At 39.8% G+C, this 21,350-nt stretch overlaps 3 protein-coding genes across 3 annotated transcripts in view; all 3 read left to right on the top strand.

Annotated features, from left to right (window-relative positions):
* The first annotated feature begins 2,424 nt into the window (after positions 1-2,424).
* Positions 2,425-7,648, top strand: riok2 (RIO kinase 2 (yeast)). Its single transcript, XM_034217202.1, is given in 11 exon segments — positions 2,425-2,716; positions 3,452-3,590; positions 3,669-3,754; positions 3,756-3,786; positions 4,884-5,059; positions 5,161-5,249; positions 5,367-5,558; positions 5,660-5,752; positions 6,027-6,584; positions 6,783-6,885; positions 7,159-7,648. Coding segments are annotated over 11 exon segments (1,695 nt in total). The 5' UTR covers positions 2,425-2,650; the 3' UTR covers positions 7,321-7,648.
* Positions 7,649-7,887: 239 nt separating this feature from the next.
* Positions 7,888-15,663, top strand: LOC117546837 (protein limb expression 1-like). The gene is given in 11 exon segments (XM_034217201.1): positions 7,888-8,921; positions 9,480-9,679; positions 11,601-11,741; positions 11,829-11,924; positions 13,579-13,621; positions 13,624-13,655; positions 14,407-14,422; positions 14,425-14,603; positions 14,605-14,664; positions 14,667-14,750; positions 14,752-15,663. Coding segments are annotated over 11 exon segments (1,044 nt in total). The 5' UTR covers positions 7,888-8,839; the 3' UTR covers positions 14,863-15,663.
* Positions 15,664-16,665: 1,002 nt separating this feature from the next.
* epg5 (ectopic P-granules autophagy protein 5 homolog (C. elegans)) overlaps positions 16,666-21,350 on the top strand; it is a 32,906-nt gene continuing 28,221 nt past the window's right edge. Inside the window, 2 exon segments of the mRNA XM_034217199.1 lie at positions 16,666-16,806; positions 17,196-17,372. Of these exon segments, the coding sequence (XP_034073090.1) occupies positions 17,301-17,372 (72 nt within the window). The 5' untranslated portion in view covers positions 16,666-16,806; positions 17,196-17,300.

Genomic DNA, 21,350 nt, shown 5'->3' with positions numbered 1-21,350 from the left:
TTTACACACATACACAGACACACACACACATACACACACACACACACACACACACACACACACACACACACACACACACAGCATGCCTGGATTCTCCTTTGGACACAGGCACTTGCTGAACTGCAGAATGTTAAATAAACCAGTAGAGGAATTCAACTGAGTCAACAGTGTGTGTGTGTGTGTGTGTGTGTGTGTGTGTGTGTGTGTGTGTGTGTGTGTGTGTGTGTGTGTGTGTGTGTGTGTGTGTGTGTGTGTGTGTGTGTGTGTGTGTGTGTGTGTGTGTGTGTGTGTGTGTGTGTGTGTGTGTGTGTGTGTTGAGAGCATAACAGAGTGGTGTCTGTCACAGGGCAGTCCTGAGTAAACACACACACACACACACACTCTCTCTCCCTCTCTTTAGGAACTACCTGCCTACAAATGCACAGAATCCAGCTGCTATGGCAACAGAAACCTTCTCACTCTCACATGTACCGAGACAAACACACACACACACACACACACACACACACATACTTGACCTTCACATTTTAAGGGGATGATGCAGTGCTTCTTTAAACACTACTTATGATGTATTTATTTTCCCTGAGAGGAAACACATTACAGGCTCTTCTAATATATCATGATTACAAAAACAATCAAACTAAACAAAAGTAGTCATATCTGAGCCAACCATTGAATAGATATTACCAGCAAATACAAAATAATTAACACCTTTGAGAAAACTAAAACATCAATCCCCAAATATTTGAATTCGTCACACTCCACAGCTCATTAAGCCTTTTTAAGCAGACATTTTGACTTGGCATAGTAGGAAAAACCCTGATATCGTGTCACTGATAACAAAGGTAACTTGGCTCAAGTAAGCCATGTACAATACCAAGAGTCTGCTAGCTAGACAATCTGGCTAGAACTCTGTAAAGGTTGAGATAGTGAAGTTATACTGTACAGGGAACTACCCAGGCAGTGTCTCAAAAAGCTATGCACTAAACATAAAAGGGTTGCATTGCCCTAACAGGTGCAATATGAAGAGAGTGAGGCCAATGTCAATCAAGCACAGTTTGTACACAGTACCTATGCAATGCAAAGGGGCTTTAATATGTGACTGTGTTTTGGTTCCATAGTAAACAATAAAGGCTGTTGATGTAAATTAAAAAATTAAAGTTAACCCAGGTGAGCATGTACACTGTTTGCCTGTTGATGTACACTATTAACAAGTAAAATAAAGAAGCTAATATAATCTGCTGCAGAAAATTGGAGAGTTGTAAAACAAAATGAACATTGATTAAATATATTGGCAGTGCCCGTGCCCTAGGGCTTTGGACAGCGCTATACCGATGGTCCGATTGACATCTTTCAGTGCACATAGTGCAGCATGACATAGGCGGCGCGTGAGGCTCAGGTTTGGGAAGGCTAAATAACTTTTTTTTTCATCTTACGCTGCCCGACTCCGGCGTCTATAGAAAAGAGATCAACTCAGTGAAAGCACCGCCTGCTGACCGATCAGAGCTCAGTGTGCGGAGTTTAAATCTATTATCTAAGTCATATTACAAGAAAAAGGAAATGCAGTTTAAACTGCCGTATGCAGAGAAGACGCCGACGTGTCGCCCTTATCATTCATATCACACTGACATCACATCATCAATCAGATCATCGATCTGATGTGATTGATATCACAATATTAAGTCAGCTTCTCGAGCCGTATCTGGCCGTGCAACACTTAGTTATATTGTCACATATACTGTATGCAGATGTATTATTTTAAGCAACACATTAAGTTGACGAAACACTCAACTCAAATGTAATAAAGTCAGATCCCCTCGTGTTTTAGATGGGGCAGTATCATAAAACTGTTGTACGCTTTCAAACACTCGGTAGTTTATTTTTTAACGAGTTGTTCTGTATTCTCCTTGCAGGAGAATGTGGCTCCTATGTGGCTTGTATCCTGGATTATATGTTTAAGTCATCATGGATGTTTAAAGTTCATATTTGTCTAATATTAGTTTACTTTTCATTAATGAAGTATGATGTTGCGCTGTCAGTACACTTGTCCCTGTTTGTGATTGGTCAAATGTAGCTAACCCCGCCCCTTTCACGTGAACGCGTTCTCAGAGCCGTAGGACCGTTTAGCGAGATCTCGTTTGTTAGGGTTAGTTATTAAGATAACTCAAGCATATCCAGGGTATGTTGAACTGGCTTCGTGGTACAGGGCACAGGTGGCTGCATAGCAGCGCTAATGTCAAACACATTATATTTTTATTTTACCAGGATGCAGTTACACAAATATTTGGGAAGGCTTAGCCTTCCCTAGTGTAATAAACATCTCAACTATGTTGAAAAACTCTCACCTAGCAATAGTCGGTAGTTAATAATCCTCCTCCGTATAACACAAGTGTTGTTTTGTTTCATTATTCATTTAAAACCATAGTTTAAAACAGGCCAAGCTCAAACTTTTGCTGTGGAAAATCGTGTGTGCTGCAGGCGTGCCTGTACCGTGCGTCAAAATGACGTCGAATGTAAACCAGAAGTGACGTAATCTCCGTTCCCCGTACCTCCGTGTTGCACGTGTGTTTACAAAAAATGTGGACGATTGAGCTGAATCAGTGATAGTATTACTATTCTTTAAACACAGTTGCTCTGGACCGGTTTAAACATGGGGAAGCTTAATGTCGTGGTGTTGAGATACTTATCTCGAGATGACTTCCGGGTCCTCACAGCGGTAAGTAGTGAGCTAGCTACAAGCTAACTGTTCTGTGTGAGTTGAGTTAGCCTGTGCTAGGCTAGCTTTCTAATGTAACGCTTTAATACACGAATTAATGTTGTCAGCAACTTATTAACGAGCTGTCAAAATGTAGCTTGACATTATTACCCTGTTGAATTGGGTAAAATAACGTCTGTGTTGTCAGGGTGTTTTTGTCAAAAGTTATATTTTTTGAGTTTGGTCTGATTCGGTCCCATCAGTCTTTTCTCTGTTAGTGTGTCCTTGATCCAGCTGTTAATATCGAGTTTCATATATTATTTGGATGATGATTTTTATCGAATGATTTTAATATATTAAAGTAATAAATCTTGCTGATGTATTGGTTTAAGTGAGTCTCTGCTTTCAAGTATCCACTTATATCGTGGTAAGTAATCATGTAATGCTATTCCAAAATCAAGTTGAATTTCTAAGTGGAAATTACTTTTTGAATCCTACACTTAAATCAGTATTTCATTATAAAACAGCACAGTTTCACATAATTGACTTAACAATACTTATTAAGATTTTCAGCATTTTGCTTAAATGCTTGTTTTTGTATTGACCTCAATATTACCTTTAACCTAAACTCAACTTTAATTTTGTCTCATCGAGTATTGCTCATATCCATTTAACACTGTTTCTGAGAACAGGCTTGAATTCCAGCACACTTGGCAGTCTTTTTCTGATTCTTCCTGTGATTTTCCCCTCACACAGGTTGAGATGGGGATGAAGAACCATGAGATCGTCCCAGTGAGTCTCCTGTCCTCCATCGCTAGCCTTAAACACGGCGGCTGCAACAAGATCCTCAGAGAGCTTGTCAAACACAAGCTTGTGGCCTATGAACGCAGCAGGGGTAAGAAATGCTTGTTGAACATTCGTAGTCCTGCTACACGTTATATTTTCTAATGCATCCTGTATATGTTGATTTCAGCTGTGCAGGGTTACAGGTTGAACAATGGAGGATATGACTACTTGGCTCTGAAGACCTTGTGCGCCAGAGAAGTGCTCATTTCAGTTGGGAAACCAGATGGGTGTTGGTAAAGAGTCTGGTAAGAAGTGGCAAACACCTCTCATTTGGCGTGCATGTTTCATTTGAAATAAATTGCAAGACGTTCTCTATTTATTTAGATATACATGATAATGGTTCACATAAGCACATTTTTCTCATCTTAATTTACATTCATCCACAATAATCCACACTAAATGATAAGGCACATTTTTAAAATGGATGAAAACAAAATGTCCTGAAAGCTTACCATGTGTATTCTAACCCCGGGATTCCACCGGGTCCGCCTGCGCCGCACCTCCTACAGCGTCAAACCCCACCGGGCGCGTTTCAGAAGCGGAGCGTCTTGCGTGCCGGCTCGCAGTTTTTGTTGATCTTGGCATATTTCCCGGACAGGCTACTTTGTACAGACGAAGTTAATAATAATTGTAATAGTCCAGTTATAAACGACATGAATCAAAGATGTGTTGCTGTATTTTAGTGGTAAAAAAATGCATTCATCATCATAATTATTCGATATATATATAATTTACACAATGCCTGTAAACCGGAGGAGAATGCTGGCATTTATTCTCCTACTTGAAAGACTATGGAGGCATAGGGTCTGCAAAATTAGTTTATTTTGGGGATTGACTGGATGCTCTGAACGTTCCACTTCCTGCTCGGCGCTATGCAAAGCCTCGCGTCAAAAATAGACCAGCCGCCTATTTTTAGCAGAGCCCAGCACCGGGGCGCTTCTGAGCCGTAACGCGGCACATCTGGTGGAATAGCACCCATTGACTAGAGTGGCCGCGATTGATGTGAACGCCGCGGCGCAGACGGACCCGGTGGAATCAAGGGGTAACGGAATAGTTCAAATTAAATCTAACTGTTTTCTGCACTATTGTATTTGATATTTTTCTGCTACAAATCCATGTGGTAATTGTTGATGGAAGTTGCTTTTTATATCCATAATTATAAAGAAATACTGAAATACTAAAGCCTTTTTAACCGTGGTGTTTTAAAAGACAGTAGTCTAACTCAGCAGCAGTTTATGATTCCTTGCGTGTCGATGTGAATGACATCTGTTCTCTGTCAGGTTGCCAGGAGTCAGAAATTCTCATGTTCATAGAAACATTTGATTGTGCTCCCTCCTTTTAGATATTTATATTGTGGCAAGTCCCAACAACGAGCAGTACGCTCTGAAGCTTCACAGGTTGGGTCGTACCTCCTTCAGGAACCTGAAGAACAAGAGAGATTATCACCAGCACAGGAAGAACGTGTCCTGGCTCTACCTCTCTCGGCTTTCTGCCATGAAGGAGTATGCCTACATGAAGGTATGTGGACAAATCAAATAAGGTTCCATGTTCCAATTCCTACGATGTAAAGTAGAATTTCGTGTGCAGCATCTTTTGAGTCCTTTTTTCTCATTTATTAGGTATTGTACGAACGGGGCTTTCCCGTTCCCAAACCTGTGGACTATAACAGACATGCAATAGTGATGGAGTTCATCAATGGATATCCGCTGTAAGTAAACAAGCCATTCTTCTCTCTTACTTTATATATAACACTAACGAAAGCATTCTTTTCCTGGTCTCTTTTCCTAATATGAAATGTTTGTATTGTTTGTGTGATGTCTTTCAGGTGTCAGGTGCATAAGCTGGAGGATCCATCACACCTGTATAATGAGTTCATGGAGCTCATTGTCAAACTGGCCAATCACGGCCTGATTCATGGAGACTTCAACGAGTTCAACCTCATGCTGGACGACCACGACCACATCACTATGATCGACTTTCCTCAAATGGTGTCCACCTCACATTTAAATGCTGAATGGTTCGTTACTGTGACAATTTGGAAAATAAATGAACACCTATAATTAATGAAACAAAACAAAATATGTTTTTTTTGTTCACTTTTCATATCTTTCTTTATAGGTATTTTGACAGAGATGTCAAATGCATCAGAGATTTCTTCGCCAGAAGATACAATTACGAGAGTGAGCTCTACCCAACATTCAAAGACGTCAAGTAAATACTTATATTTATGTTTCGTTGCCAATCAAATTACTGAAATGCATCAAAAAAATTCTTGTTCGTGTGATTTCGAAATGCATTTAGCTATTTTAGCAACCACGGGAACATTTTGTCTGCCTTGTTTATTAACATGTAAGTTGTTCAAAATGTGTCCCGACACAAAATCTTGCATTGATTGTTTTCTTTTGTACAATTATTTCTAAAAACGTGATTTGCAAATAAAAAGCAAGCCTTAGTTGATCTTCTGTGTCATTGTTTATTCCTACAGGCGATCTTGTTCTCTAGATATCGAAGTATCAGCTAGTGGCTTCACCAAAGACATGGAGAGAGATAGTGCATTGCTTCACCCAGCAGGACCCGACGAAGAGGACGACGATGAAGAGGAGGAGAGTGATGACGAAGAGGCAACAGACGAGGAGGAAGAAGTGGACATGGATGAATATAAACATGCAATGCTGGAACTAGAAGGTCTGAAAATCAGCGACCCCACTGCAGACAAACACGAAGAGCAGAGCGAGGAAGAGGAAGAACAAAAAGAGACTGAGACAACGTCGCCTGCTGTAGGGGAGGAAGAGGAAGAACAAAAAGAGACTGAGACAACGTCGCCTGCTGTAGGGGAGGAAGAAGAAGAACAAAAAGAAACTGAGTCAACGTCGCCTGCTGTAGGGGAGGAAGAGGAAGAACAAAAAGAAACTGAGACAACGTCGCCTGCTGTAGGGGAGGAAGAGCCAGGGAAAGACTTGGAAAAAGAGTTGAGTGAGGCAGAGGATGAGTGTCCAGAGCTGGGAGACCTTTCTGCTGCTAACAAAGACTTCAAACCCTTCAGGTAAACAAAAAAAAAGTTAGCATGTCCAATATCCAAAATGATGTATATTTCCTAAAATAAGTTTGAATACTTCACCTGTAGCTGCCACAAAGTCAACACATATTTTAAGTTTTGATTAATAGGAATGGCTGGTAACTGACTTTCATTTAGTTCTGCTGTTAAACTCATTGCAATTTCTTTGACTGTTTTTTCCTGCAGAGACTCAGACAGTCTTCTACAGATGGCAGAGCACATGAGGAGGAGGAGGACAGACAGCGAGGGCACGATGGGCAGCATGGGGAGCTGTTCTACAATACCACTAGTAAGTCAACCACAGAAACACAGCTTGAGCAAAGTGTATTAGACATGGGTCAGGTTGGGAGACAGTACCATTATAAAGAAACACTGAGAATAATTTATCACTACAACTTTCTTGACAAAAACGTAGATGTCCTGTAGGTGTTGCTAAAGAGCTTTCATGGTGATGCAGTTTGTCAGAGAAAACGTGTCTGGATACTGTTGTGTCTGCCTAGCACGGACTTAAAGCGTAAACATTGGTCCGTGGTAACCTGCTGTTGTTTGGTGTGTGCTGCAGGAGGTTGTCCGTCAGAAGGTGCGGAGGCAGCTCTCCAAACAGCAGAAGGCAGCGCAGAGGAGACGCCTGCAGAAGGGAGAGGCCAACCTGGTGACCAGTGTCAAGAGAGAGAACGACAGCAACATCAAGTGTAGTATGGAGTCCGACTCCTTCTGGGGATAAATGGCAGTCCAGAGATGCACAGACCAGATTCATATCAACAAGTCTGTTGCATTGTCCCTGCTTCTGTGTCTGATGAGTTGAAAACAAATGAAATTGGATGGAAAATCTCAGCAGGAGAGTTTCTGCAGCAAATCAACTGTCCTGTACACAAAAGAAGACTGAAAACAAAGTGCATGTATTCAGCAAATCATCACACTGACCAGTAAGAAGACTTTTCTGTTTGAACTGTAGTGAACTACCTTGTTCAAAATACAGTGTAATGTAAATATCAACTACTTATAATGAAGCTGTATGTTTGATAATAAACCCATTTAAACCTTACTGATAAGGTGTGTTTATCTCTGTTTGTTCAAAAAGATTGGTACATTAAAAAAAAAGGAAATGCACCTGTGCTAAACAGGTTTTCTAGTCAAGTGAGTTCCTTTTTATTTGATACTCGCATATTGCCTATAGAGTAACTTTTACTATTATTGTGATTTCAAGTTCAGGTTTATTGCTGACCAAGTTACTCAAATGGATTTAAGAAATGGATTTCACATTCCTGAAGGCCTTTTATTTATCCTAAACTCTAGTGGTCCAAAGGTCTCCCAACTATTATGGTAGTTTGAAAAGATTCCTAACTCCACCCTTCGGGCATCCAATCAAAAACAAGCAGTTCCTGACACACAATTTGGAATGCTTCATAACACAACACTACTAAAAGCATTACATAAACACACATCCCTTTCTCCTTCACATGGACACAACCTAGCTGAGACATAACATGTAGAAGAGGAGAAGGCTGAGAAACTACTCAGACTAAGAATTTGGTTCATTTATTAGAGAGCGGCTTTCGAGAGCAAGTGAATTCAGGCTTCAACAAAGGTTATTCAAATTGAAGAGGGTGAATGGAGCTCAGACCCTGGACTTCATGGGCTCAAATTAGTGTGTGAAGTCAAAAGTATCCCACCCCCATACATCTTAAACACTCATTTCATTTTGGGTAGAATTGTCTCCAATGTTATGAACACTGAGGGTATTTCATATAAAAAGGAACACCCAGTCACCTTTCCACAGAAATGTTTACTTTTCCTCAAGGTGCCACATTGTGCCATCTGTGGTTCAACTTGGCCACTTTGTGCAGGTCTCTAACTGCTCGACTCTGTTCAGGGATTAGCCAGCTGCACGGCCCGAGGGGAGGGGCTCAGCATTCCAGCCAAGCACCTCTGTGAATGTGTGTGTGTGTGTGGGTGCATGTGTAGAAAGAGTGAGGGGCCCTCGGAGCTAATTGGCAGTGAGGTTGACAAAGGTGGTCCGCTTCAAAAGAGAAACCCTGGTGAGATGTTCACACAGGAGAAGGGGAGGGGAGTACGGGAGAGTAAGAGGGGATTTCAGATGTGGAGTTTATTCCTCATGGTCTTCCCATCCTGAGTTGTGATGGCGGTCGTCGTTGGTCATTTCCAGGGACATATGTGCTGTTTGGTTGGATCTTTTTGATGAGAGAAGGATGTATTGAGGCAGCTGTGAAAGCAAACTCTGGATGGCGATGAGTCAAGTGGAAGTGGAGGAGAGCATCATGGCATACCTGTCACAGAGCGAGACTGACGCCGGCCCCAAAGACTGTGAGTAACTCAGAAGCTTTGTGAGAGACTCGATTTTTTTTTACAGGAAATAAACAATTTCTTTTAGATATTAAACTCTTAAAATTGTAACAGGTGTGTTTTCAACTGATGTTATCGGTATGGTAGTAGTTTTATCATGACTTTGTTATATTCCTAAAAACAAATATCCATCAACGTATCAATGCTACAAAATACTTTACTGCAGTGAATACTTTAGGACAAAGTGAAGGACACAGAAAACCCTTAAAGCTAAAAGGGTTGCACAAATCAGATTTGTTTAAGTTACAGGGTGGCGCTTACCGCTGCTTGATCTACTTAAATAAACACTGTCTGGGATTTAAACTTGTATATTGATGTTAGCCTTCATACATATTCCCCCATGTTTACTCAGTGAGCCAAAAATAAAGCTTTTACTCATGATGATAACAAAGTAGTAATATTACGTAATTATAATTATTAAGTTGGGATCATGTTCTCTTCAACGGTTTTCTTTGGGTTTTGGTTTGCTTCATTTCTGTCCTTGTCCTTATTATATGTGTCCTTATTATGTGTGTGCAGTGAATGTGGTGGCGATGCTCCATAACTTCTGGGAGCAGAGGACTCAGTCCAACGGTTCCTCTGATGAATCAGACGGTTCTGTTGGGGAAGCCCCCGTCCACACTGAGAGCTTACTGCTGTACGAGTCTGCTGCATCCCCCGGCCCCCCATACGTCTGCTATGTGACCCTGCCTGGAGGAAGCTGCTTTGGGAACTATAAGGTGTGTTTAGTATCATCTCTGCTGCCTGTTGCCTTGGTAGTGGGGGTATCACAGTATAATATGAACAATTGATATCATGAGGAGACGGAAACAAACGCTCACAGAAAATGGAAAACAAGCATTACATTAAATTATCCTCTGCCTCCTAAATCATTTCATTTAAAAAGACATGTTTTAGACTTTTAATGTTATTTTAGAGACAAAATGCACAAAAAACAATGAATTTGACTGAAAGCATTATTACGTGTTTTAATGTAAGATGAAGTACCCTTTCTCAGTAGTTCCAACATCTACATTGTATCAATGATGTCCTATGTTTTAGTCAAAAACTTAGTCAATAATAAGTTACTATTTAGCAATTTCAAGATACATGATGCAGGTGATATTTCTGTCTCGATGGTTAAATTGCAGGATGCGTTGAAACCAAAACATTAGTTGTAAATATATAATCAATAATCATAACTTGTTATTCTAAGTAAATAGCTAAATGGCTGTAGTACTTTGCAGTTGTTTCTGTTCATTTTGCTGCAGCCGCCCCAGTAACAAGTTTTCTTACAAACTTTATTTGTTCTTGTTTTATTATCAACTTTCACATTAAGAGGTAAACGCTGTTAAGCAAGAGTTGAAGGAGATTTGGTGGGGATAAGCACACAGTCACACACACTTTTGAGGTTGTTTTAAATTGATGTCGTTCTGTTTCTGTTTCCAACAATGCCTCTCATTGTGACCCAGACGCAGCCCCCAGCTCAGAGGAGGCACATGATTGGTTATCTGTGAATGCCTTTTATGTTCTAATCTCATTGGTGAATTGAGTTCTGATCCCATGATTAGCTGTAATGAAGTGTAAAATCATCAAAATGTAGCCGAAAGTAGCCGCCCTTTTACTGACAGGACTCATTAGGCGCATTCACACTGCGGTACTTTTCCCACAAAGGTTCATGTGAATCGCGTTCACACCAAAAAGAGCCGGTACTAAAATTAGTTCATGTGAACCTTTTTACCCCCACGAAAGTCCCTGCTAGAGAGCAGGGACTTTCGTGCGGCTCTCTTGTGAGAAAAGAGCTATATTTCTGATTGGCTGGGCGGATTGCAAACCACGCCCCGTAAAACTCCCAAAAAGTTTTTGTGAAGCCGCCATTTTATTATCCTCGCATTAGCATTAGCATTAGCCCAGCGCAGAAGAAACGCAGAGAAAGACTAATTTATGGCAACACAAAATAAAACATGGGAGCGGTGGAGATGAGGAGGTGTCGGCGTTCTGGCGATTTACTCGGAAGAACAACTCCGGGGACTTCCGGCCGGGGACTTTGGGCGGCAGTATACGCCGTGAAGTGGTTTGCGGCCTGCCAGTAAACCCAAAGCAGAAGAAGAACAAGTGACGTCAGCGGCTTCATTTGCCTAATCCACCCCCAGGGACTTTTTCCAGTGTGAACGCGATCTGTACTTAGTTCATGCGAACTAAACAGTTCACATGAACTAAGTTCACATGAACCTTTGTGGGAAAAGTACCGCAATGTGAATGCGCCTAATCAGAAAACCCCAGGCTCTGCAAACCGAGAAACTTTAGTTTAAAATGACAAAAGTTAGTCAAGTCAAAGTCAAAGTCAACTTTATTGTCAATCTTTCAGTTTGTGTGTAGGTACAGACAGAGAGATCGAAATACCTTTTCCCACAATCCCGAATACAAAAACAAAATATACAAAAATATGTATGCAAATATGTATATACCTATATATACACAATCAAAAGACACATGTATACATATGCACACATTAAGACCGAATTAAAAGCACAACAATCAATATATACAAAATAACAGTCACTTTAATATCTTTGAGAATGTACATTAATGCAAGACTGTCCATAGCAGCGTAAAAAAAAAAGTGGTGCTGGTTACATATTTGTCTCACTCTTTTTACAGGTGTGTGACACCCAGGCAGAGGCTCGGCGGGACGCAGCTCGCGTGGCTCTGATGAACTCTCTTGTGAACGAGCTGCCGTGTCGGCGCATCAACCCTCAGTTCATCACTCACAGTTTGGAGCAGGCGGCCACAGACAGTGCTGTGAGCGTGAGCAAACACATTATTACAACTTAATACAAGAATTTAATATCAAGATGAATGTTGATCTTCACTGTTGTCTCTGTTTAGGTCACTATGGAGGATTCTTGTGATTCAAGCACCAGTATAGGAACCTACAGTTTGCTGCTTCATTCCTACAAAGGAAAGACAATGTTGGAGTTTCAGGTAAAAAATAAAGCCACAGCAGATTTATCAAAATGCTATTTTTCTTGTTTCTGTCCTCATAAATCATGTGATAATTGCGTGTACTATTAATTTACTTCAAAGGATTCGGGCTTGTATGCAGGTACTTTTCTGCTCGGTTATCTTGAATAGTTTATTTATAATTATAATTACATTGGTAGCTTTCAAATGTAACATGACGTGGGTATTATAATGCTAAACACAACAATAATCACAACCAATGGGTGGTAATTATACCCACCAATGTTATTATTAACCCCCCCAAGTATGTTTTTGCTCATTTCTCCTTCTCCATTTCACTGTGTTAGACCCAGGCATGGTATGAAACACCATATATTTCTAGCTTTGTGTAAATAAACATAAGCCGTGCGCAGGCAGAGGGTTATTAGCTGGAGGAAATGGGTTCATTATCATTCCATGGATCATGGAGATGAAGACTTTTTAAGGAATACACACACCTTCATGACAGACAATTAAATGTTTTGACATAAACATTTAAATCTCTCCAGACACAGCATCAACAATACGGTATGCAGCTCTCCGGGCTTCAGATAAGTTATACATGCAGATAATCCAGGGAGGGTTCAACAGTTTGGTAGTCATGCAGAATCATAAAGTAGCATAGGGCCGATGCACAGTTGTAAACAGAGAAAAAAGGCCAGCTGATACAATATGGACCTCAATCCCAGACAACGTACAGTATGTGTCATATTCAGTGTTGGAAAGCTTCTTTGAAATGATGGCTTTTTAATCTACCAATTACTTCACATAGTATATTAGAGCAAGTTACCATAGGCTAAAACTCTGCTTCTTTTACAAAAGTAGTTCAAACTAAATAAAAGTCACAGGCCAGCAGAAAAAGCCTCCCAATTGATTTTATTTCAAAAGTGATATACAGGTCTTATATAAAGCAAAAAACTGTATTTAATTTCAACGTTTTTAAGCCGCTTGACCAACTTGACCACTGGCCTAAAAAAAAGCAGTTTTGTAACATCTGACTTCTTAAGAAAACGACTTTCCCCATGAACCTTTGTAACATTATAAACAGCTTGAACCACAGGTCACAATAAAACATATTTTTCCTGTTCAGAGCAGAATTAAAGAGGGTCAATTACAGTACAGTAAAACATTTAATAAAATGGTTTCCATTTATGCCCCACACGTTTTTTGTAGGTAAAGAATTAGCTGAAAATGGAAAATATAACCACTTGGAAGTACCAGCTAGCCAAATACACTTAACCTACTAGTTAGTTAGATGTAGTTCACTACTTCCTACAATTGGTCATATATTCTCATCTGTGTTTCATGATATCAATTTTAGTAATTTTACAGACTTTCTCTGTTTAAACACTAAAGTCATTAGTCCCTAACACAGGGAAGCTGTGTTTTATAAATCGGGGGTAAAACCTACCTGGTGCATAAAGATTTACAATATCTTTTCAAACCAATCATTCACAGTTTAGGCGTGCGTTCAAGAAATACCCTGACAAATATGTTATCTTTGTCAGACTGCGTACACAGAGCTGGATGTTTGGGTTTTGTTATTCCGTCATTAATCATGTGGTTGCACAAGACTCTCTCTCTCTGTGTGTGTCTAATGTTCACCACCTCCTCCCCCCTCTCTTCCCCTGTATAGGAAATGATGACAATTTTCCAGTTGTTGCAGTGGAACGGGACACTGAGGCTCTGAGGGAGAGGCAGTGCTCTCGGCAGGTACAGGTTTTGAGGATATCTTATCCCTGGTTCAGTTCACTTAAAAAAAACACAGGATATCTGCTGCTGCCACAAGAATAATGTAGACGTGACGTTAGTGAGCTAAGAGTGGATTTATCGCTACTTTAATTACATGGGAATAAGTTGTGTTGAAGTAGGCCAGAGGTGGGGAGAAGTACTCAGATCGTGTACTGAAGTAAAAGTTGAAGTACCAGAGTGTAGGAATACTCTGTTACAAGTAAAAGTCCTGCATTCAAAATGTTCTCAAGTAAAAACTCAAAAGTATAAGCATCTAAATATACTTAAAGTACCAAAGGAAAAGTTCTATGTGCATTTGTGCAGAGCGGCCCATTTCAGAATAATATATATGAAATGTTTTGATTATAAATATTTATGCATTGAAGTGTTGTCAAAGCTGGTAAAGGTGCAGCTAGTTGAGTAATTAATACTTTGTTTGCTGCAGGGTAGTTAATGGATTTTCTCCAGGTGTAAAGTGTTGATTATATATTATTTACATGATTGACATGTAAAGTAACCAAGGTATTACAAACAGTAATGGAGTAAAAGTACATGACTTATCTCTGAATTGTAATAGAGTAGAAGTACAAAGTAGCAATCATTGAAATACTCAAGTAGAGTACAAATCCCTCAAAATTGTACTTAAGTACAGTACTTGAGTACTCTACCTAGTAACTTTACACCACTGGATGCTGCATACTGATTATTGATTATGTTATTTCATTCCTCTCAGAGTGTGATTTCCTATTACCCCAGAGAGGACTTGATGAGTACATGCGTAGCAGCATGGCTCTGGATTGGCTGGGGCGGGAGCAGAGGTCAGCGGGGCGCCTGGGGGAGGAGCTGCAGGTGGCGCAGAGGGAGCTGGTGTTTGCCCGCCGCCGAGGCATAGAGCTGCGCTTCTACAAGGAGCGAAGACAGAGATCCTCAGCTGGCTCTGAGTCAGGCATACATTCACCACACACCTGATGCCTTCAGTGAGGCGTCCAGGTCACCCATACAAGCAAAGAAGAACTTCCTCTACACACATTATTCAGCCACATCACAGACGTCCAGATAACCCCACCCTGCAGTCCTTTCACCAACCCCTCCAAAAAACACAAAGAAAACAGTCTGTCACATCCTCTGGCAAACCACTTCAGCTCATAACAGTCCTGCTCCGTGCTCACAGTACCACATTCTGCCTTGATTTTTAAAATAGACTGAAGCCGAAGTAAAGGATGGACTTTGTCTTGTAATAGAGCTAAAACTCCTTCACTGGAGATGTCACATCACATCTATGTAAACACAAGAGTTCTGTGAAAAGATGTGTGCTAAGTTTTGTCTAAATATTAATGTTCTAACCTTACTTTACACCTCTTTTGTGACTATAGAACAAGGAACTTGAGCTAGATAGGGTATTTAAATCTCCTACACACAGAACAAGCAGCATTCAAATTATTCCTGAAATCTATTTGCTAGATGTGGTTAAATTATAAAAAGTGTCTGGCTCTCTAAGTTTGCTAGAGCACTCTGCTTTCCTGCCTTAGCTTTTTATACTGTATCAGTTCAGTTGTGTTTTCGTTTTGCCAATATTATGATTTACTTACTTAAAAACAGGAGTTTAAAAACTTATATATTTAACCCTGTTAATATTAAATTAAAGTAATCGATAAACTAATTTATTCTACCAGAAACTCCTCTCCCTTCCCTGCCCTCACTCTTCCTTTCTTTTCTCTGCCTAGCATGTCATCTGGCATGTTAATTCCCTAATGGAAATGACTTGCCAAGGCAATTCAGGATACTGACGGACCCTGTGACAAGTTGCATGAGTGTTGGACGTATGCTATGAGACAATAATAAATGTAACACAATGATGTCATTATGTCAGAGAGAAGCTGGATATAAAATACAACCTGGTTTTGTATTTATCAGGAGACAACTCGGAATGGCTGGTCATGTCATCTTTTAAGAACTAGCACATGTTCCCATTGTAAAAATTCATAGTGATTTAGAGCATTTTGATTATCTTTGGTTGGATGGTTGGGGGAAGATGAAACATATTTTAAAGGGAAAACTGTTTTGGTTTTTTATAATTTTTTGTACAGTTTTGGAAATAAATATGTTTTGCTACTCATGACCTGCTGTTGATTCACTGCTTTTTGAAGTGTAGTATGGCCTAGCTATTACAGACATGATCACATAATTTCTGAAACTGGCCCTTCTGTAAATTGAATACAATTGTTTATGTACATGAAGTATGTTTTTGATGCAAATACTTTTTTCTTTTCTGTAAGTTTATTAGATTGATGCATGAATTTTGACATGTTACATAGTATTGTACTCTTTAGTTTTTTGCTGCTTTTACTGATGTAAAATACTACGATACACTACAAATACAAAGTACTTATTATCACTGAAATCCATTGGGGTTTTCTGGCAAAAAATCTTGATATCAAAGTGATATCCTGAATCAAAATTAGATCTAGCAGCGAAGGAAACTAAACCTACCCTGGATAAACATCTTGTGCTTTGTTGAGACCACCAGACTCAGGGATAGTTTTAATCCCAGAGGCAATACGACTGCTAAACTCATGAGCTCTCCGAAGTGCCTTCATAACTTTTAAGCATTTATCTGTTCACATTCACATATGTATTTGTTATTAAAATAAACATTATTTCATTCCTGTAAGGAATTTCATTTTTACATTCAATTTGTAGCTTATTTCATTATATTGTAAATGTATATAGTTCACTTCACCTGCATTTCTTGCACATTGGTCACTTGAACCATTCTCTTGCCCTATTTTATTTCGATTCCGTTGCTTTTGCACTATTTTCAAATTGTCTTATTGTTTTATGTCTAATGTATTTAGTTTCATTGTGAAGTAGCCCGGGACTTAATGTTTTGTTTCCATTGCCAATGCCATATCTACACTGTAGATACTGTGCAAGTGACAATAACATTTTGCATCTTGAGTCGTGTATCTAGTTTGGGCTCTCTGGCTCACCGTAGAGAGGTGGAGTTGTCACGTGATTAAAGATTGTGATTGCGGAGTTTCTGAAATAAACAAAACAAATGACAGCTGACCCGCGGACGAGGCTCCTGCCGCCTGTCACTCTATTCGACTTGTGGACATCTTATTTTGATAAGGTAAGGAACAATAAAAAATGCTTTAAGCGAATAGAGTTGTTAGGAGAAAGACATTGAAACGAGCTAACATCTACGTGTTAGCTTAGCTTCGCATTGGTAAAGCGTCTACAGTTGTTTTGCTAACGACAGCTGGAGATTATTAACAGGGACTGGTTTCGTTTCTCCTGATAAGTGTTCCCTGGATATTGTATCTATGCTGAAAGACATGCTAATTGTTTCCTTGCCTTGACAGAGACATTTTTCTCAGCGGCCACAGAAGAGTGTTTTGTTTACAACCCGTGAACAGTGTTTATCTTGACAACACAGCCAGCCACTAACTGCTGCTTATCGCGGGACAGACCATGTGAGCTATTCCAGCTAATGGTTGTTTTTGTCTTTATCCGGTTAAGGTGGTGTGAAGATGTTTGTTGTCAGATGATCAGCAGTGTTTCCTCCCGGAGACATCTCGGTCAGCTGGATGTCAATGTGATCTGAGTTGTGTACAAAGCTGAAAGATGGAGGCTGTAAGACCAAAGAGGACCAAAGCAAAAACCAGCGGAAAATCTCAGGTGATCTTCTTTCTTAAGGTAGAAATGCTGTGCCTGTCAAGTTGTGGTCTTGTTAGGCAGGATAGATGTATTCAGTCCATTACAAAGCAAGAAAACACTTCTTCTCACAGCTACATGAGAGTATCCAATCAAACATTGTTTTACAGTATGTCTTAAGCAATTATGATGGAGCTGGAAAAAACTCGTTTTATATGACAGAGCTAATCACTGGGACACTATGCTGTTCCGATAATATCATTTATTAGATCTGTCATATTCATGTGGTGATGTGTTTTTGTTATGTGTTTGTGTAGAATGTCATATATTTCTTTAGTTTTCTTTTCTTCTAACATCTTGGGATCATGATGGAATTAAAAATGTCACTTTTAATTTGTTATCTTTTAGATGTTTGCTTCTGTATTTGACATAATCCATAAATGAAATCAATCAATCGTCATGGTGTTTTCACTTTAGTCACATGCTCTTTGTCACGAATCAATCAATCAATGTTTATTTATATAGCCCAATATCACAAATGTTACATTTGTCTCAGTGGACTTCACAGTAGGTACAGAATATCAGTATGACAATACGACACCCTCTGTCCTTAGACCCTCACATCGTACAAGGAAAAACTTCCGAAGAAAACCCACAGTTTAAAGGGAAAAATGGGAGAAACCTCAGGGAGAGCAACAGAGGAGGGATCCCTCTCCCAGGACGGACAGATGTGCAATAGATGCCGTGTGTAAATTGAAAAGATAATACATTTGCAACATAGGTAGTCCAAATGTTTGGAAATGCATGTGTGTATAATAGGAAGATGAATCCACGAGGATATCCATCCAGGACCTATGATCCCAGGACCCACAGCCACGACTCAAGATCCAGGGCTCGCGATCCAGGACAGAGGAGCGCAGGATCATCCATGACTCTGGATCCCGGCGTATATAGACACCAAAAAGAAAGAAATTTGGGGAAGCTGGGTTAATCGGAACATGAGAGTACACAGGTATAGACAGAGAAAATATATCAGCAAAACTAGGGGCTGAATCTAATCAGCCCTAACTATAAGCTTTATCAAAAAGGAAGGTCTTAAGCGCACTCTTAAAAACGGATAGGGTGTCTGCCGCCCGAACACAAACTGGAAGCTGATTCCACCAAATGTGGAGCTTGATTAAGAAAAGGCTCTGGCTCCCATTGTACTTTTAGAGACTCTAGTAACAACCACCAACCCTGCATTCTTGGAACGCAATGCCTAGTAGGGACAGTAGGGTATAATGAGTTCTTTAAGGTAGATGGCGCCTGCCCATTAAGGGCTTTGTAGGCGAGAAGAAGAATTTTAAATTCTATCCTGTGTTCTATAGGGAGCCAGTGTAAGGCAGCCAGAACAGGAGTAATGTGGTCCCCTTTTCCTAACTCTGGTTAGTACACGAGCTGCAGCATTTTGAATCAGCTGAAGCGACTTGACTGACTTCTTGGTACACCCTGATAATTAAAGAGTTACAATAATCCAGCCTTGAAGTAACAAATGCATGGACTAGTTCTCTGCATCGTTTTGAGGCAAGATATGCTGATTTTGCAATGTTACGTAGATGGAAGTAGGCGGTCCTTGAAATTGATTTTTATGTGGGCGTTAAAGGATAAATCCTGATCAAATTATAACACCACGATTCCTTACAGTCTCACTGGAGGCCAAATTAATGCCATCCATAGTTAGTATATCCTTAGATAATTGTGTTTCGTAGATTATTCGGGCCAAGTACAATAACTTCAGTTCGGTCGTGTTTAACACTCAAAAGTTTAAGGTCATCCACGTTTTTAAGTCCTTGAGGCAGTCTTGAATTTTATTTAGATGATTAATTTCATCAGGCCTGATTGATAATATAGTTGAGTATCATCCGCATAACAATGAAAATGTACAGAATGATTCCTTTATAATATTGCCTAACGGAAGCCTATATAATGTGAACAAAATAGGTCCGAGCACTGAGCCCTGTGGCACTCCATGGCTAACTTTGGTTTGCGTGGAAGACTCATCGTTGACACGTACAAACTGAGAGCGTTCAGATAGAATAGGACCTAAACCAGCCTAAAGCAGTTCCTGTATGCCAACTAAGTGCTCTAGTCTTTGCAATAAGATATCATGATCGATAGTATCAATGCAGCACTGAGATAGAGCAAAACAAGAATAGAGACACGTCCCTTGTCAGATGGCTATTAGAATGTCATTGTGACTTTAACCAGAGCTGTCTCTGTGCTATGATGTGTTCTAAAGCCAGACTGAAAATCTTCAAATAAATCATTGTTTTTTAAGTAATCACACAGCTGTTTTGCGACTGCTTTCTCAAGAATTTTTGAGAGGAACGGAAGATTAGAAATAGGTCTATAATTGGGCTTAAAACCGCTGGATCGAGGTTGTGCTTTTTAAGAAGCAGTTTTATCACTGCTACTTTGAATGATGTGGAACATAGCCTGATAATAAAGGACATATTCATAATATTTAATAAAGTGCAATTAATGGAAAAACTTCGTTCAACAGCCTTAGTGGAATTGGGTCTAACATACACGTTGATGGTTTAGAAGAGAGAATCATTGACTTTAATTGTTCAAGGTTTATGCTGAAAAGCATTCTAGTTTACTATCTAGTGTAATATTAGAACTTACATTTCCGGGAGCTGTTGATAACACGATACTGGTCAAGGCAAGAGGTCATTAATTTTGTTTCTAAGAGTAACAATTTTATCGTTTAAAAAAGCACATAAAATCATTACTACTGAGTGCTATGGGAATAGAAGGCTCAATATGGCTCTCTGTCAGCCTGGCTACAGTGCTGAAAAGAAATCTTGCATTATTCTTATTCTCATCTATTAATGAAGAGTAGTAGGCTGCTCTCGCTTTACGCAGTGCTTTCTTATATTCATTGAGAGTAATATGCCAAATTAAACGAGATTCTTCAAGTTTAGTGGAACGCCATATCCTTTCAAGTTGTCTCGACTTTTGCTTTATTTGCGGGTTCGGCATTATGCCATGGAGCTAATCTATGTTGTTTTATTTTCTTCTTTTTCAAAGAGCAACAGAGTCTAATCTATTCGCAGCGCATCTGTAGCACTATCAACAACATGAACAATTTGGGGTGGTGTACATTTTGTATAAGTTTCCTCCCTTACATGCAGACATGCTATCGAGTTAAGTATTGGTGGAATCTCTTCCTTAAATTTGGCTATAGCACTAACAGATAGGTTTCTGCTGCAGGAGCTTTTGACTAATGCTTTGTAGTCTAGTAACAGTACTTCAAAAGTTACTAAGAAATGGTCGGATAAAGCAGGATTATGCGGTTCGACTAATAGTTGCTCAATGGGAAAAATGACATGTGTAGTGACCCACGATATCCATTTGTTTTTTGTCCTTTGTTTGTGATTCACTCGTGGGGCTGACCGAGGAATAGAGCTTTGTAGTTGAGAGAAAAAAATATAGAAATGTCCAGATGCGATTGAAAAGTAAGATAGTCTTGTGTCCTGGATCGCGAGCCCTGGATCTTGAGTCGTGGCTGTGGTCCTGGATCATAGGTCCTGGATGGACATCTTCCTATTATACACACATGCATTTCCAAACAGTTTGGACTACCTATGTTGCAAATGTATTATCTTTTCAATTTACACACAGCATCTATTGCACGTCTGTCCGTCCTGGGAGAGGGATCCCTCCTCTGTTGCTCTCCCTGAGGTTTCTCCCATTTTCCCTTTAAACTGTGGGTTTTCTCCGGAAGTTTTTCCTTGTACGATGTGAGGGTCTAAGGACAGAGGGTTGTCGTATTGTCATACTGATATTCTGTACGAACTGTGAAGACCACTGAGACAAATGTAAATGTGTGATATTGGGCTATATAAATAAACATTGATTGATTGATTGATAGTTTATTCCAAAAAAGGCAAAAATAAATAACGTTTTTAAACAAACTATTTGTCATATAAACTGATACTTCAATGTTAAAGGCACAAGAACCAAGCTGTGACGCTC

This window comes from Gymnodraco acuticeps, unplaced genomic scaffold (assembly GCF_902827175.1).
Source record: "Gymnodraco acuticeps unplaced genomic scaffold, fGymAcu1.1, whole genome shotgun sequence".
Classification (NCBI taxonomy): Eukaryota; Metazoa; Chordata; class Actinopteri; order Perciformes; family Bathydraconidae; genus Gymnodraco; species Gymnodraco acuticeps.
This window is presented reverse-complemented; position numbering and strand designations above follow the sequence as displayed.